General features: G+C 52.2%; 2 protein-coding genes across 9 annotated transcripts; one reads left to right on the plus strand and one right to left on the minus strand.

The window, feature by feature from the left end:
- Positions 1-873: 873 nt before the first annotated feature.
- Positions 874-3701, minus strand: ANKRD34A (ankyrin repeat domain 34A). The gene has a single exon (XM_074188641.1). The coding sequence runs from the start codon at positions 3674-3676 to the stop codon at positions 2186-2188; it is 1491 nt and encodes a 496-aa protein (XP_074044742.1). The 5' UTR covers positions 3677-3701; the 3' UTR covers positions 874-2185.
- POLR3GL (RNA polymerase III subunit GL) lies at positions 3081-14479 on the plus strand. 8 transcript variants are annotated; one of them, XR_012468718.1, is made up of 11 exons: positions 4601-5023; positions 5639-5808; positions 8099-8266; positions 8639-8768; positions 10256-10324; positions 10615-10671; positions 10926-10999; positions 11219-11332; positions 11603-11771; positions 11950-12019; positions 12294-14479. XR_012468718.1 is itself a non-coding variant. In XM_074188644.1 (10 exons), the coding sequence occupies exons 4-10, from the start codon at positions 8141-8143 to the stop codon at positions 11687-11689; spliced, it is 657 nt and encodes a 218-aa protein (XP_074044745.1). In that variant the 5' UTR covers positions 3081-3586; positions 4764-5023; positions 5639-5808; positions 8099-8140; the 3' UTR covers positions 11690-12113. The 8 variants fall into 8 exon arrangements, 5 of the variants coding, with proteins under 5 accessions (XP_074044745.1, XP_074044744.1, XP_074044746.1 ...); XM_074188644.1 differs by lacking the exon at positions 12294-14479 and adding an exon at positions 3081-3586 and having other exon boundaries at positions 4764-5023; positions 11603-12113; XR_012468716.1 differs by having other exon boundaries at positions 11603-12019; positions 12294-13576.
- The last annotated feature ends 1546 nt before the right edge of the window (positions 14480-16025 follow it).

Raw genomic sequence — 16025 nt, forward strand, 5'->3', positions numbered from 1 at the left:
GGCGGGGACGAGCCAATCCCAGCCAGGAGAAGGCAGCAAAGGCCTGCCTTCCTCCGGGAAGCACACTGGCACAGTGGGTGGAGCTACCGAGGTGGCGATTAGAGGAGAAGAATAGCGGATTCTCCCCAATCGGAATCCAGGCGGGCGGGCCAGGCCTGGTCGCCTCCACCAAAGACGGTCTGGGTTAGTGGGCGAAAGGAGGCGGGATCAGGCGGAAGCGAGCAGCCGTGAGACCCCGAGAAGCTAAAGCGTCCGCCCATTTTGACCCTTCTTGTAGGCGGGGAGCAGCTGGCAGCCCCGGCTTCGCCGTCTCTTCCTTTGACGGAGGTTGGGAGAACATCTGAATATTACATTTAGACCCGTGCCCCACCGCCCTGAGATCCAAAGCCTGGCCCCTAGCCTCCGCTGGGCATCCGGCCGGAAAGAGGGATTCTTCTGGGTGCCCTGACTCTAGCAGCTCCCGGGTCATTCAGGCCACTCCTCCCCGGCCGGGCGACACAAATCCTTCTGGCCCCTCTAGAACCTTCCGGAGGCAGAGAAGCTCTTGGGAGCCTGGGGCAAATCAGCGGCTGCAAGGCAGGACCCCCAGAACCAAGATTCTACAGGCCAAGAGGACAGGCTGAACTCAAGACGGAAGACGTCCCTCAAACACACACCCCAGTACCTTGGGGGAGGGGAGAGAGGGGAAGGAAACTAGAAATGGATCCGGTTCTGGACTTGGCTTGCCTCGGTTTGTGTGGAAAGCGAAGTCTAGGGGAAAAGAGTGAGGATCTAGGCTGGCTTGGGAGGGGCGATTTCCGAGAAGGTGTTTGGACATCCTCAGACCAATGAGTGATTAAACATGCTAAGCAAAGTGGGGGAGTAGAAAGAGTTTGGGTCGCCCTGAAATCAGGGGTTGGACCTGTAACTTTGCTGTTTTTATTTACTAATGTAATCATAGGCCAGTCCCTTAATCTCTCCAACTGTTTGCTCATCTATTAAGTCGGTATTAACAGCCACACTACGTTTTTAGTATGCTGACAACCTCAGGGCACCAAATTCACATGTTCTTTCCTGGTGGGTGAACCTGAGTTAGCTCGACCCTAAGGATCCGGAGGAAAGTGAGAGGAAAAGAATAGAGATTTTGAGATGAGGAAATGAAAGTTGTTAGCTTTCCTCTACCACCTCTGCAGGGCTTTCACTGATTGTTGAAGTTATGATTAGGTTCAGGATTGCCCAGCCCATCCCCTCCTCCCAAAGTGAGTGGAGAGACTTGGTTGAAACTTCTGAACACCTTTATTTGGATATGTCAGGTGGGGGATTAAGATCACTGCCCTCCTCTGCCTTTGGGAGGACACATAAAACTGCTCACTTCAAAGGGCAGTTTGGACTGCATGCCCCACTTCTCCTGGGAAGACAAGACAACCTGGTATACTGAATTGACTTGGGATAAGGAAGTATCTGGACTGTTGAAGGCAAGGAAGGAAGAGTGGAGGGAACAATGAGGGGAGCAGCAGAGCTGGGTGCAGCAAGAAGTTCCCTCTCAGAAAGGAAACTCAGGGGCTGGAAAGCAACATTTTCCCGAGGTGTGTGGGGTAGGGAAGTCAGGGCGGGAGAGCCCAATCAGAGAACCCAATCTAATAAGGGGATCCCAAAAGAGTCAAGACATGTCCACTGGGAGTATAGGCCATGTGCCACTGTACCTAATAAGTAGAAATAAATAATTGCAAGCACAAGAAGGCAAGGGATTGGTGGAGATTTTTTTTTCAGAGGGGGAAGGAGGGAGGTTAGGTTAGGCACTAGTCTTTAGCAGGTGGTCTCCCTGCCCGTGAACAAGTGCACATTTGTCTTGGGGCCCATGTGCCAGTGAGCACCTTCGACCTTATGGGGCATGCAAGTGCAGAGTGCCTGTGAGCTCACCTGACCCCACGTGCAAGAGCACTTTTGCACCAGCAGCACACACTACCCCTCTATGTGTGTGACTGCCCAGTACGTGTGAGAGGCCTGGTGACCTTTTAGGTAAAGTGCTCTGTGCCCGGAAACACGTGCATCTCTTCAAAGAGTGTGCTCTGCAGCAGCATACAAGAGGCCTCGTGTGGGGGGTGGGGTGGGGGGGAGTGTGCATGTGTGCATGGTGTATGGGAGCCGCTGGCCTCCATTGTCCTGCTGGAGCCTTGTCCACACCAATGGGAGCTCCTCTCAGCCCTCAGCGCCCCTGTTCTCCCGGACCCCCCAGACTCTGGAAGCCCCCTAGCTGTCTTATCTGCTCCGTCTGCATGGAGTGCCGTCTCACTAGTTTCCGCTTGGCCCTGGGAGACCCCAGGCCTCCGGAGTAATGGGGGGCGGGGAGGGACGGGGCCCGACAGCCCGGCAGAGGGCGAATGTCTGGGATGGGAGGGTGGGGGCTGACGTTGAGAGGCGGCAGGAAGCCTGGCCGGGTGTGCGAGATGTGGTCCAGGAGCAGCGTCCCGGAGCCCCTCCGCTCCAGCAGCCCGGGACTCCGTCTCCGCCCACTCAGAGGAGACACTGCCCCGGGGAGGCTCTCCTGGGACTGCCCGGGGGACGGGACCGAGCCGGCCGGAGGGAGGGTCAGCGGGGAAGCGTTATAGCGGCGGCGCTCTAGAGACAAGCGGCTGGAGTCCGGAGAGTCAGTGCATGGGTGACAAGGGCCGTCCAGCTCCACCGGCTCCATGCGGCTCAGCTTGTGCTTCAGCCCGGGCAGGGGAGCCGAATCCTGGGCCTCCGGCGCCGTGTTGCGCCGGGAAAGGGCCCCTCCACCTGTCACTTTTTCAGTCCACGGCGGGGGTTCCTCGTGCCCCTCGGTGCTGTGGCGCCGGGAGAGCCGGGGCCGACTAGTCAGCGCCAGGCCGTTGAATTCGGCAATCAGTCGGTCGGTGGCCAGTCGCCCCTCGGCCGGAGGGACCGGTTGAGGAGGGGCGACTAGCCCCCAAGGCTCGGAATTGAGCCTCTTGAGTGGCTTGGGTGGCGGGTGGCGGGGTGGTTTGGGGAGGGGCTCGGAAGAAGCGGGGTCGTCCGGGGGCTTGGGGAGGGGGAATTCGAACACGTCCCGCTTCTCCTCCTCCTCTTGGGCCCGAGGAGACAGCACCCCTTTTCCTCCCCCTCCAGTCTGCAGTTGGATTTCCGAAGGCGACATGCAAACCCCTGGGGTCGGGACGGGAGTGGGCGGGTCTTCGACCCCCGGGGAGGGAGGAGAATTGAGATACTGGCGGGTCTTCTTGGTGCCCGAGGGCGAAGTGTCCGTGGTGATGATGATGACTTCCGTGCCCTTGGCTTTGCAGGCGTCCAGCAAGGCCGAGAGGGTCTCGCGATCCCCGCGGTCCAAAGCGTGGACCAGAGCGGAGGCGCCCGCGTGGTCGCGGGCCGACGGGTCAGCGCCGTGGGCCAGGAGAAGGGTGGCCACCGCGGCTCCCCCACCTCCGGCGCAGGCGTGCATGAGCGCCGTGCGCCCCAGCCGGTCGGCTATGTTGGGGTCCGCGCCCTGCTCCAGGAGGTAGCGGACCATGCGGGCCCGGTTCTCGGGATCGTCGTAGCGGGCCCGACAGGCGGCCATCAGCGCAGTCTCCCCCTGCGCGTCGCCCTCATTCACGTAAGCACCTCCCTCTAAGAGCAACCGAGTCAAGCGCAGCTTCCCCTGGCCCACTGCCCGCAGGAGAGCGTGCCCCTCGGCGTGCAGCATGGCCAAGGGGGTGGGGGCGGGGGTGGAGGCAGAAGAGGAGGCGGGGAGGGGGATGCGGGGCGAGGATGGGGGCAGTGTCTAGAGGAGGGCTGAGGCTCGCCGGCTGCGGGGCTCCCTGTCAGAGAGACAGACCGACACGGACAGACACGGGCAGAGAGACAAGACAGGGGGATCACAGAGACACGGAGACGTGGAGCGGGTCACTGTGGCTCCCGGGGCCGGCCTCTGCCCCCCGGAAGGCTTGGCTGAAAAAAAGAGCTCGCGCGCACCCGCCCGCCAGGAATGCTCGTGCAAGCGCGAGTGTGCGCGCGCGGGAATGTCCGCACCCCAACCTTCACCCTCAGCCCCCCCAGCCACTGAATTTCCGCCTCCTCTCTCCAAAATAGCCCTTGCCAGAGCGCAGACCTCCCCTCAGAACCACCGCGTCCCCCTTCCCTCGCGCACACCCATCCATCCCCAGCGCCTGCCCCCTTGCCTAGGAGCCGCAGCTCTGGGAGGGGTCGCGGCTCGGGTCGAGGGGGTCTTAAACAGAAGCGGGAAGAATCCAGAGTTCCTGCCCCCCCCGTTGGGCTCCCTATCACTCGCTCCTCGTTCCCCTCCTAGTCGATGTGCCCGCATACCTGTATGTCCGCAGGATCTCCTCCCGGCCGGGGCCTGGGCTGGGACCCGGACCAGGATGCAGTCTGGACGAAGAAGCCGGGTGCTTAAGCACCCACATGGTGGGGGTGGGCCTCTGTGGCCCCCTCTGAATCAGTGCTCCAGCTTAGGCACCCCTGTTCCGGATCCCTCCTCCCGTGCGCCCCGGGCGCAGCGCCGGCTCGGGGAGGGGGGGGGCGGAGCTCGGCGGAGCTATTTATAGATGTGTCTCTGCGGGTGGGGGTGGCAGGCACCAAATCTGCTCCTTTTCCAATCCCTCTAAAAAAAAACCCCACTACCCCAGGTTTTCTCAGCCTGACTAGCCTATCTTAGCCATTTAAATCTAGCTGTGTGTAGCTCCAAACCCAAGTTGGGGACGTCTTCTCTCCCTAGCCCCATCGGGGCTGCCTGCCTAAATTCTAGCAACACTTCCCCGGCTACTAATTTCCAGGACTTGACGTGTTGTGGCTGTGTGCTGACCCCACTGAATCACACTCTCAAAGGGTGCTGAACCCTGACATCATAAATCCAAATTCTGTGAGAAGAGAGACCAAGTATCCTGCCTAAGGTGTACGTAGTTCTGTGGGCTCTATAAAGGACCCCCGGTAGTGCTCTGCTGCCTGATGTACACCCCTCTTTCCTAAGGGGAGCACAGTTCCAGAGATGTGAAACTCATTCCTTCCAGGTTGGCCTCAGCCAGAACTGGGGAAGGTAGGTGTGGATGCAGGCTGTTTTTGGACACAAGAAAGTAAATCTTTAATTCCTTTCCCCTGATTCTATCTCGGAGTGGGGGGGGGGGGGGGGTAGGGAGAAGTAGGCAGTGAGGCAAATAGGGAGAAGCTAAAAACAATATATGCTTTAACAGGTTTTCATCTTTCTCTGATTCTGTACTTCTCCCTCTGTATTCTTGGCCATCTCCTTCGGCCTTTTTGTTCCTCCTCTCTCTGTCTCTCTCTGTGTCAGTCTCTGTCACTGTCTCTTCCTCTCTGCCACCTGCCCCGTCTCCATGGTTACCATGACTCCCATCTGTGCTGTTTGGGAATAAGTGTATGTCCAGCTGGGAGGGAGATGGAAAGTGGGGGGATTGGGGCGAGGCTCTGTAGGACTTGGAGGGGTCCCTAAAACAACTAGGAGAGGGGGCTAGCAGTGATAAAAAAATACCCCCCCCAAACCAGACATTCAAGGGACTGAATGGAGGGGGGTGGGGGAGGCACTTCACAGCTCCATTGCCCCCTTAGGAGTCCTCCACTGTCCTCGCTCTCCAGGCAGGTGCTCCCTAGGTCTACGCTCCCGTTCCAATCCGAGCTCTCTATTCCTCATTCCCAGAGAAGGAGAAGACGAGGGACCCTCCTGTCCACAGACAGTCCCTCATCCATGCCCAGGAGAAGCCCGGGAAGCCGGGGCGCGTCTGCTGCCACACCAGGCTTCCCCGCTCTGCAGTCCCTCGGTCCCCCCTCTCGCCAGCTCTCAGCCACTCTGCAGCAACCCACAGAGAGGTATTTTTAGCAAGGAAGTGAGGGGGGAGGATTCGGTGCGTGCAGAATTTAGAGGGAAAAAAAAGGCTGGAAGATAGGAAAAGAGCGGGGCGGGAGGCGGGAGCTTCTGCGGCAGGCGGCGGGGCAACTCGGATCCCTGAGGGCCGCTTTCGGGGGGACCCCTGGGGGAGGCCCGCCGGGGGGCGCTCCCATGCCGCGCTATTGAGGGAACCCTGTGCGCTGTCGCTCTGGGGAGCCGCGGACCAGAATAGCCTGACCCCGCGGGCCCGGCTCCTCCATCTCGGGCGCTCTCCGGGTGCCCGGATTCCCGAAGCCCACGCAGCCTCGGGTACTACTCCGGGCCCGCCCCCCTCATCTGCATGTGTGCGGACGCCCCGCCCCGCTCCTCCGCCATTGGTTCTGCGGGCGGCCAATGGGGACGGCCCGGGGGCGGGGCTGGAGCCCGGCGCACCGGCAGACCGGACGCAGGCCCGGCGGCTGCGTGCGTCCCGCGCGGGGGAGGGGCTCCAGGTAAGAACGGAAGCGCGGCCCCGCCAGCCCGGGCCGCCGCTCGCTTCCGGCCCGCAGGCTCCGGGGCGGAGGGAGGGCCCGAGCCGGCCGGGACCGGCTTCCCCCAGCCGCCGCCTGCCCCGTCTCCGCGTGCGCGTGCGCGGGCGTACGTGCGCGCGCGCGTCGGGGGCTGAGGGCGCGGAGCAGCCCCAGGGAGGCCCCCTCCCCTTGCCCCATCCGGGACTCCTATTCCTAGAGGATGGGTAAACTGAGGCGCCCCCGTGGCCCCGGACTCTTCCATCGCGGGGGGCGGGGCTCCGGCAGCCGGACCCCCATCCAGTCCGACAGCAGATCCTCCAGGGATAGGCGGGCCCAACCGCGGGTTTCAGGATGGAGGGGCAAGGTTGGATTCGAACTCACGGCCCCCGACTCCCGGGTGCGGGGGTTCGGAAGAATACAGTCACATTGGAGAGACCAGACTGGAGTGGGGGCGATTAAAAGCCTTTAGAGACGTCAAACCTTTAGACAGCCCGTGATCCAGAGCATCCTTTGTGACCCCATGGGCTGGGGCAACCGCCGGAATTATTAGAATTAGAAAATCCCAAGGGGCGGCTAGGTGGTGGCGTGGATGGAGCCCCGGCCCTGGAGTCAGGAGCACCTGGGTTCAAATCCGGCCTCAGACCCTTAATAATGACCTAGCCGCGTGGCCTCGGGCAAGTCACTGAACCCCGCGGCCTTGCAAAAACTAAAAAATGATCAGTTTGGAGGGGCGAGGTTGGACGGATTGTGGAGGTCCTGAACTGAGTTAAGAATTAAACTTTTAAACACGAGGTCCAAGAGAACACTCCCTGGTGCTGCCTGAATCCCATTAAAATGGAACTGGGAAATATTTAATAAAAAATACAATAAAGCATAGGTAATGTTAATATGTGGTTTTCTACGTCAATATTTGGCCTAGATATGGCGTAGTGCCCCCATTTCTATTTCCCTGTGATACTAGGACTATAAACTTACTGGTAAAGGGAACTTTTTTCCACCCAGAGTACCTTACCGTATTGAAATCAAAGGTCTGGCAGATCTTCCTCCAATACCAAGCACCGTGTGTGATCATAATCGCCAATGATAACTGATATTTATGTAACCCTTGAAGATGGGTCAGCCGGGCACGTCTATACAATCTCATTGGATGCAGCGCTCTTTAGAAGGAACCCTGGATCTGAAGTCAGAGGACCTGGGTTCAAATCATGACTGATGCTACCTGTGTGGTCTTGAGGCTCAGTTTCCTTATCTATACAAAGAAGGGAGAGAAAACAGAGGGGTTAGCTTCTCCCATCACTTCCTGCTCTACAACATTTGTCCTATAAGGGGATCTGCAGGTGGGTCAGTATCAAAACCAGAATCTGAATTCCCAGGCCTTTCCTACCCTACCGCAAACTGAAGATTGGAGGCAAAGGTGCCTAGTTAGAAGGCCTGCTATGGTAAGGGCTTCGAATGAAGTGGTGAGAGAAGGAAGAGGTAGATGTGAGATATTGCACAGAGAAATGTCAAGGACTTGGTAATAAACTGGATATAGAAGGTAAAAGGAAAGGGATGGCAATGTGATAAATATAATTTTTTAGTTGATTCTGGAATGAAGAAAAAGAAACATGCAGGAGGTAGGCTGATTTTAGATGAGCAGATTGTAGGAAGAAGATTGAGGAAAAAGCCAAAGGAGTACCTGGAACAACAGGTCCTTGGCTGGCAGCATCGTCAGGGTTCTTCTCAGACTCACAGTCTCTTCATCTTTCTCTTTCTTTATCAGGCTTCTCCCATCTGATCTCTATACAGCCAGGCCCCCTCTACGATGGCCAGCCGGGGTGGGGGCCGGGGCCGGGGTCGAGGTCAGCTCACCTTCAACATGGAGGCTGTGGGCATTGGGAAGGGGGATGCCCTGCCTCCTCCCACCCTCAAGCCTTCCCCTCTCTTCCCAGTGAGTGTTCATTCTTCTCCACCAATATCCGTCATTCTGTCCTGGCAACAATCAGCTGTTCCCTCTCATGACTGCCCACAGAAAACTCACAGAATCCTAGAAGTTGGCGAAACCCTCCTGAAATCCTTTTCATCCTCCCTTCTCTATACATATTCTCCAGGGAGGGAAGACCATGTCTCATCTTGCTGTGCCCCTAGACCATCCACGCTTTTGAGTGCCCCCCACCTTTTTTAGTGTTACTCTTTGATGGTGAGGAAAGGCGATCCCCCTCCTTTATACCCCTCAAATACTGCCCTCCTTCCCACTCCAAAGGGCTGTCTGGTCCTCCCTGTCCCTAACCATACTGACCCCTGCCCTTCCTGCTCTCACCAGCCCCTGGAATTCCGTCCAGTGCCACTGCCCTCAGGAGAAGAGGGTGAGTATGTCCTTGCACTGAAACAGGAGCTACGTGGGGCCATGAGGCAGCTTCCCTACTTCATTCGTCCAGCCGCACCTAAGAGAGGTCAGTTCCAAGTCCACTTTTCTGTCTTGAGTAAATAAAAGTTTGTTCTTCATTTTCAAAGATCACGACATCAGAGAAGTGATGCCATGACAAGCACATGAACTGGATTTGAGGGGAGGGGGCTGTGCTAAGTCACCAACCTCATTTTTCTCCTCCAGAGTCATCTGGTCTAGTGGCCAGATATGAATCAGGATGCCTGGAGATGGCCCTGAATGTGAGGCAGTCAAGGTTAAGTGACTTGCCCAAGGTCACACGGCTAGTAAGAGTCAAATGTCTGAGGCTGGATTTGAACTCCTGTCCTCTTGATTCCAAGGCCAGTGCTTTATCCGCTGGACCACCTAGCTGCCCTTCTGTCCTGAATAAGGACAGCATATATAGCAGCCCTGAGTGGAGAGTCAAAGGAAGGAGACAAATATGTACAAAGTAAAGAAACTATATCTATGTATCTATATGTATGTAGATATGTATACACATAAATGTGTGTACAACACAAATATGTAGATATGAATGACATGTATACACATGTATGTGCATATATGTATATGATATCGATATCTGTATATGTGTTTATTTGTACCCTCACACTTTAATGAGAATGCCAGAATCCAGAGCCTTGAAAGCCTTCTCAATGCAAAGGGTACTTCCTTGGAGTACCCTCAATCTAGTAAAGGCCACAGATACATAAGAAACAAATTTATGCCCATGTTACAAAATGCCCTAGTTCAATTGATTATCCATAGGCTTGGAGGAAAGAAGAGGCATGGCTAAATCAAAATGGCAGCTAATCCCTAGTCTTCCCTCAGGCATTGGTACATACTGTATAGTTTTTTTAACAGTAGATTTCCTTCCTTAATTAAGATGTAGGCTGATAACAAATGTAATTTGTGTTCTCTGAGCACACACACAATGATAACATTGAGAAGCATCCCAGACGTGTGCTAGGTGGGGCAGGTGGAATCCATCCTGAGATCCACAATTGGCCATTCATATCAACCAGAGATTGAGATTTGCCTATCTGAGTGCATGGAGAAGGGACTATCAAAGACAAAGAGGACTTAAAATTGAGTAGATCTGATTATTCTTGGAAGGTTTCCTAAAGGAGAAGGAAGGAATTTTGGCAAGTTTGAGTCAGACATTCCAGGAGAGATTTGGGAATGAGTCAAGACTTTAGGAGCATACTAGTCTAGTTGGAGTGTAGATGTACCTCTTTGTAGCCCCCTTATACAATGTTTTGTGGAGTGCAGCTGATCAAGAAATATTTTATGAATAAACAAATTAGCAGAGTCTTTGTTGGGGGAATAATGAGAAATGATGCTGGCCACTTTGGGAAGTTAGTGGAAGAGCCTTAAGGCCTGTTACTGAAGCTCTCAGTGTTATCAGGGTAGGGGACAGAGGGCCCAGGTGGAAACATCATCCCTAAGCACCACCACCCCATCCAGGCTCCCTGAAAGGAAGAGGCCTCTGATTCTTGGTATTTGATCTTTCAGATGTAGAGCGTTATTCAGACAAATATCAGATGTCAGGCCCGATCGACAATGCAATTGATTGGAACCCAGGTATGTGGCGCATCCCCTCCAAAATCATTTCCTCAAAAGTCCCCAGAAACACCCCCTCCACCCCAGTGCTTCCAGACACTCCTTAGTTCTCCTCAGACCCTCCCAAACATTCAGACACTTCCTCACAAACCCATTAGCTAGAGGGTGCCCTCTAAACCTATCCCCCATTCCCAAATCCTTGAGGGACCTTCCTCCAGTCATGTCAAGTTGCTCCTAGTGGCTTCTCTCTCACAATTGAAGGCTCAAACCTGAGGCCCACTGACCTCGCTTTCCCTACCCCTTTCCCCTAGATTGGAGGCGTCTTCCCAGAGAGCTCAAGATACGAGTTCGAAAACTACAGAAAGAACGTGAGTATTGTTAGGTGATGTGAGGGGAGCAAATATTCTCCTTCAGCCTCCTGCAAACTTCTGGGGAGCACAGAAAATAACTGACCGCCCCATCCTCTCCTTCCCTTTGCCCCTTACAGTCTATATCTTATTGGCCACGAAGGGGCAGCAGAGTTCCACTGCCCAAGTGACTGCCCCAGATAAGGAGCGGGGAAGGGAGCAAAGACTGAGTCAAATTTTCAGCCAGATGTTCCATTCTCTCTTTCCTCCACCAGGGACAACAATTGTGATCCCCAAGAGGGCTCCTAAAACCCCAGCAGAGAAGGAAGAAACCATTCAAAAACTGGAGGTAAAAAAATGTTTGTGTGTGTGTGTGTGTGTGTGTATGTGTGTGTGTGTGTGTGTGTTGGGGGGGGTAAGGAATAGAAAAGAGGAAAAAGTATGTGTGAATTCAATTTCATCTCTGGTCCTTTCCCTGCTTTCATTCACACCTCCTTCTTGTCCTGGCCATATCTTGATTTGGCCCTTTGGGGACTGAGCCTGTCCCCCCTTATCTCTTCCCCAAAAGACCTTGGAGAAAAAGGAAGAAGAAGTAACTTCAGAAGAGGAAGAAGAGAAAGAAGAGGAGGAGGAGAAGGAAGATGAAGAGGAGGAGGAGTATGATGAAGAAGAGCATGAGGAGGTGAGAGGAAATCTCTCTTCACCAGAAGCTCTTTTCTTTCCCTGCCAAGGATCCCAGCTGCCTCAGAGGGTTGGGGAAATGGGGTACTAGAGGAATGAAGCCATCTGGAAGGACTGATGCTGAAACAATATAAGGATTTCTAACTATCTCTCCTGTTTGATTCAATGCTCCTGTTATTTTTTTTACTAAAAGGTGGCTGTGGGTGGCTTCAGGGAAGCTTGAAATGACACTCCTCATTCTTTCCTTTTACTTTTTCTCTGCCCCTTTCAGGAGACAGATTACATCATGTCATATTTTGACAATGGAGAAGATTTTGGGGGTGACAGCGATGACAACATGGATGAGGCAATTTACTAAGGAAGAACCTGGATCCCTCCCACTGTCCCAACCTTCTCAGCTCTTGGGATCAAAGGACAGTTTCAGCCAACTGGGGTCATAGGTATACCATCCTTCTAAACCCAGTTGGAGTCAAGACTCTCCATTGTCCCCTTGAGGGGAGGAGCAGGGACCTAAAAGCTAGGCATTTCCTCCCTCAATTAGGGTGGCTGGACCTTACCTCTGTTGTTTTGGAAAAAAGTTAAAGGACTGATTTTTTTTAAATTATTTTTTATCTTGAGGGAAAAAAGAAGGGGAAGAATCAGTGGAAGACAATCCCCCCTTTCCCCTGCCTGCCTGGTCCTACCCTGTGTAAGTTTTTCTTCTTTGGAGAAAATTGGGGGTTGGGAAACAATAGGGATGAGGCCAGTTTTATGGTTTTTAAATAAAGTTTTGTTCTCTATATTTGTCTTTTGTACTCCAGAAAAAGAGGAGGTGGGAGGAAGGGAGGGAGGAGGCATATAACTGAAAGCTAGTCCTAGTTGGGATGACCATTGGTTAAGTCCCCATCACTGCCCAACTCTATTTTAGGGTGAGATGGTCTTCTTAGCCCTCCCGTTGTAACTCCTCTACTTCCTTCCACCAGGGTGGGCAAACTCCTCCCTGTGGTCTGAGTTGTTGAATAAGTGTTAGTCTTCCTCTCTGCGGCGAGTTTCCTCACTGGAGATATGTATCTGCACTTCAGCCATCCGCACATCCATCGGAACCTGATTTTGAAGGTGCATACAAAAACACTCAGTGGGGGAATTGAGCAATTGCACTGGCCCTGGCCCACTGTTTACAGGAGGAGGCAAAGCCAGGCTTGCCTTTCCCACACTTGCCTTTGGTTTCATTCTTGTTTAGAAAAAATAGCAGTTCTTCTAGGAAGTGAGGGGAGAGAGAGGGTGGGGTAGGGAGGAAGGAAAGGACAGGTACTAATAATAGAGGCCTTCCTCTCCTATCCCTGGGGTAGCGAGTTTCAAAAATTTTCCCTTGTTTAAGTGTCCTGTGTATGGTGCTCCCCTGATGAAGGAGGGGAGAGGTGATGAAGGTGATGAAGAATAGCTTAATTACCTCAAGCTCCATCTCCTCTCTCTCCATTTCTGCACCCCTTTCTTTCACCAGCCCCCCCCCAGTAAGTTCCTTTTGTCATGGGGGAGGGAAGTGGCAAGGGATACTCTCTGAGAGGGCCCTAGAGATGCTCTGCCCACGCTGCTCTCTCTCCCCCACCCCTGGGTGACTCATTTCCTCAAAGCCTTGATTGGCTCATGAGAGAGTCCCAGGTTATTTTATTGGTTGGGGCAGCTGGACATGCAACAGCCACGGGCCAGGAGCGTGACCAGCCTGGGACTGAAACTGTTAGAGATATGGTCACAGAGAGAGAAAATTGAAGAAGTCCCATTGAACCTCAAAACCTGAAAAGGGAGTTTGGGGGTGAGAGACAGAGACCCTCAAAGACCCCTGATCTTATTAGGACAGTCTTAACTCAGCCCTTCACCCAGACAGATCTGAGTTGTATTTATTTTGGTCTCTGTTGGGGTGGAGATGGGGGTGAGGAGGGGATTCTATGACTCAGGGGTCTGGAAGGTTGAGACTGGATGCCAGGGAGCTTAGCGTGGGGTTCCAGAAAACCCCACAAGGGAGAAGCAAAAGTGGATGTGGAGGAGGAAAAGAGAGGAACTGAAGAAGGAAAAGGGAACCAAAACTACACTCAGGAGTCAGTGGGCAGTTGGAATTAGGACTCAACTTTTGTGATGACCATAGCATTTCTCTGGGTCTTTTCCACATTAGTTATTTCTCTCTTCTATAGGGCAGGGACTAGGCAGGTCAAGGCTCTGACTTTTTTACAAATACTATCTCTTTTGAATCTCACAAACATCTATGAGGTAGATGCTGTGGGATGGGGCAGGGAGCTAGTGAGAGGGAATTGGGGGGGGTAGCATCTCACCCAGATTCCCCTAACTTTCCTCAATGCATGACCTCCTTCTTCTAGGAAATAAAGATTTTCTGAGTTATTACTCAGATCACAGTACTCAAGGAGAAATCAAAAAGCAGACAGAGATATAGAATTGACTCCATGCAGGCCTGTCTCTTTCCCATTTCCCATCAACTATATCCCAATAAAGATATGTCTGTTTGCATTGAAGACTCTCCCTATGTATTGGGGGAATATGAAAGGTCTGGGGATCTCCCGAAAGTGTTCATCCTGGAAAAGAGAAAACTAAGGGGATGGGAAGGGAAAATTTTACTGCTATGATTCCTATGGTCCTCCAGTCTCATGAGTGGTCTTTGGGCTCAAATCCCTTTCCTTCCTGATGTATCTTTCACATAATAACAAAATGATTATTTCTAGAGCATGGGTCTGATCAGGGCATCCTCCCGCCCAGGAAATTATTGGCTCAGTATTATCTCTACAATCAAATGCAAAGTCCCCTATGGCCAGTCACTAAGTGGCTCCAACTGACCTTTCCAGGCTCATTATGCTCCTTTACACCCTATAGTACCTTCCAATTGACCTCATTACTGTTCTTCCTTCATCTCTGAGCCTTTGCACAGGCTCCTCCCCTTAACTCTTTATCCTATAGGCTGCAAATTGACTTAGGTTCAAAATTCAATGTTATCTGTGTTTTATTATACTTTTATTCATTGTGTCAAACATTCCCCCACTTAGGTTTTAATCTGGCACAACATGCAGAATCCATAATCCTTTGTTTCTTTCAAAGCTCAGCTCTAATGCCACCTCCTCCATGAGGTCTTCCCTGATCCTCAAAACTGCTGGTGCACCAATCCTCCAGAAAATTACTTTGAATATATTTTACATACATCTGTGTTTGTATAGGGACAGCACAAGTTATGTTAGCTAAATGAGACCTCTTTATATGCCAAGAAGACTTGGGTGCAGGTCCTTCCTCTCTCTCTATGACTGTGGTCCCACCTTTCCAAGAGTAAATTACTGAGTACATCTCTGCACTGGGAGTTTCCTCACTGGGGATTTCCATTGCCATTAGAATCACAGGTCTAGTTAAGACAACAGCAACCACAACAACTTTATCTTTTATGGTTCCGTTTCAACTTTGCAAAACAAGATACTCCTCCCAGTATAAACCCATTCCCTCAAGGTTTTATTAAAGCCTTGATTGCCACCCCTCCCACAGCCCCTGATGGGAGGACTGGAGGGTAGAGTGCCAAACTCCTCCTCTGGAGAGGTCAGAAACTGGACTCTCAGATCACTCCTTCCTGATTTCACTTGGTGTTCCCTGCCCCCATCTCCTTTCCTGCCTCCTTCTGTGTATTTTCTCTTCCTAGCTTGTTGCAAATTTAGAGAATCCACTCCAGGTGTTCACATGGCTATCAGTATCTAATGTTGGGGGTAGAATTGGTCTGTCTGCTCAGCCACATACTGTAACTTGACTCCAGCATAGAGATGTCATTTTGATCCTCTTTGGGACTGAAGGAACAACCTTTCTTTAGATTGCAAGTTTCCTAAGGGTACAGACTTACTTTTTATTGATTGTATTCCTGATGCTTGGCATAGTAGTGCCAGCTTAATCAATGTTTATTGGACTGGATAGGATACATGTTGTCCCCCCCGGATAAAATGAAAACTTGAGGGGCAGGGACTGTGTCATTTTTACCTTTATTCCCATTTTTCCCTTTATGCCTGCAAAGGAATCTCTGTGTCTTCAGAAGTCGAAGCCAATGATAAAGTGTTTGTGACCCTCTTAGGCTCAGAATCATGAATCACAAACTAGAAAGAACCTTAGTGACCCTCTAGTTTAATCCCCTGACTCAACAATAGAAGACAGACCCAATGCAGTTAGGTGACTTCCCCAAGTCATCCAGCCAGGAAGTGGCATAGTTGAGATTCACTTTCTACTGTATCATCCTATCTCACAAATAACCCAGCATATTTGGACAGCTCTTCTTGTTAGGAAATCTCTTTAATATGGGCCAATATTGGCCTCTCTGTAGCTTTTACCCATTGCTCCTGGTTCTGTTCTCTTCTGTTAAGCAAAACAAATCTAATTCATCTTTTACATCAGTGATGCCTAACTCAAATAGAAAAACCTCATGTAAGGCTCCCTGGAGACTACATATTGACTTAGCTTTAAAATGCAATGTTATCTAAATTTTCTTGTATTTTTATTCATTTTATTAAGTATTCTCCACTTACACTTTAATCCGGCACAGCACGAAGGCCCTATCTTTGACACTGTTCTCCATGATAGCCATTCATATGCTTGATGGTCCCTCCCTGCTCCAATATTTTCCAGGCTAAATATCCATATTTCCTTCAATGATTCCTCATGGGCCACTTTTTGTGTATTCCTACCAGGCT

The sequence above is a fragment of the Macrotis lagotis genome, chromosome 5 (assembly GCF_037893015.1).
Source record: "Macrotis lagotis isolate mMagLag1 chromosome 5, bilby.v1.9.chrom.fasta, whole genome shotgun sequence".
In the NCBI taxonomy this organism is placed as follows: Eukaryota; Metazoa; Chordata; class Mammalia; order Peramelemorphia; family Peramelidae; genus Macrotis; species Macrotis lagotis.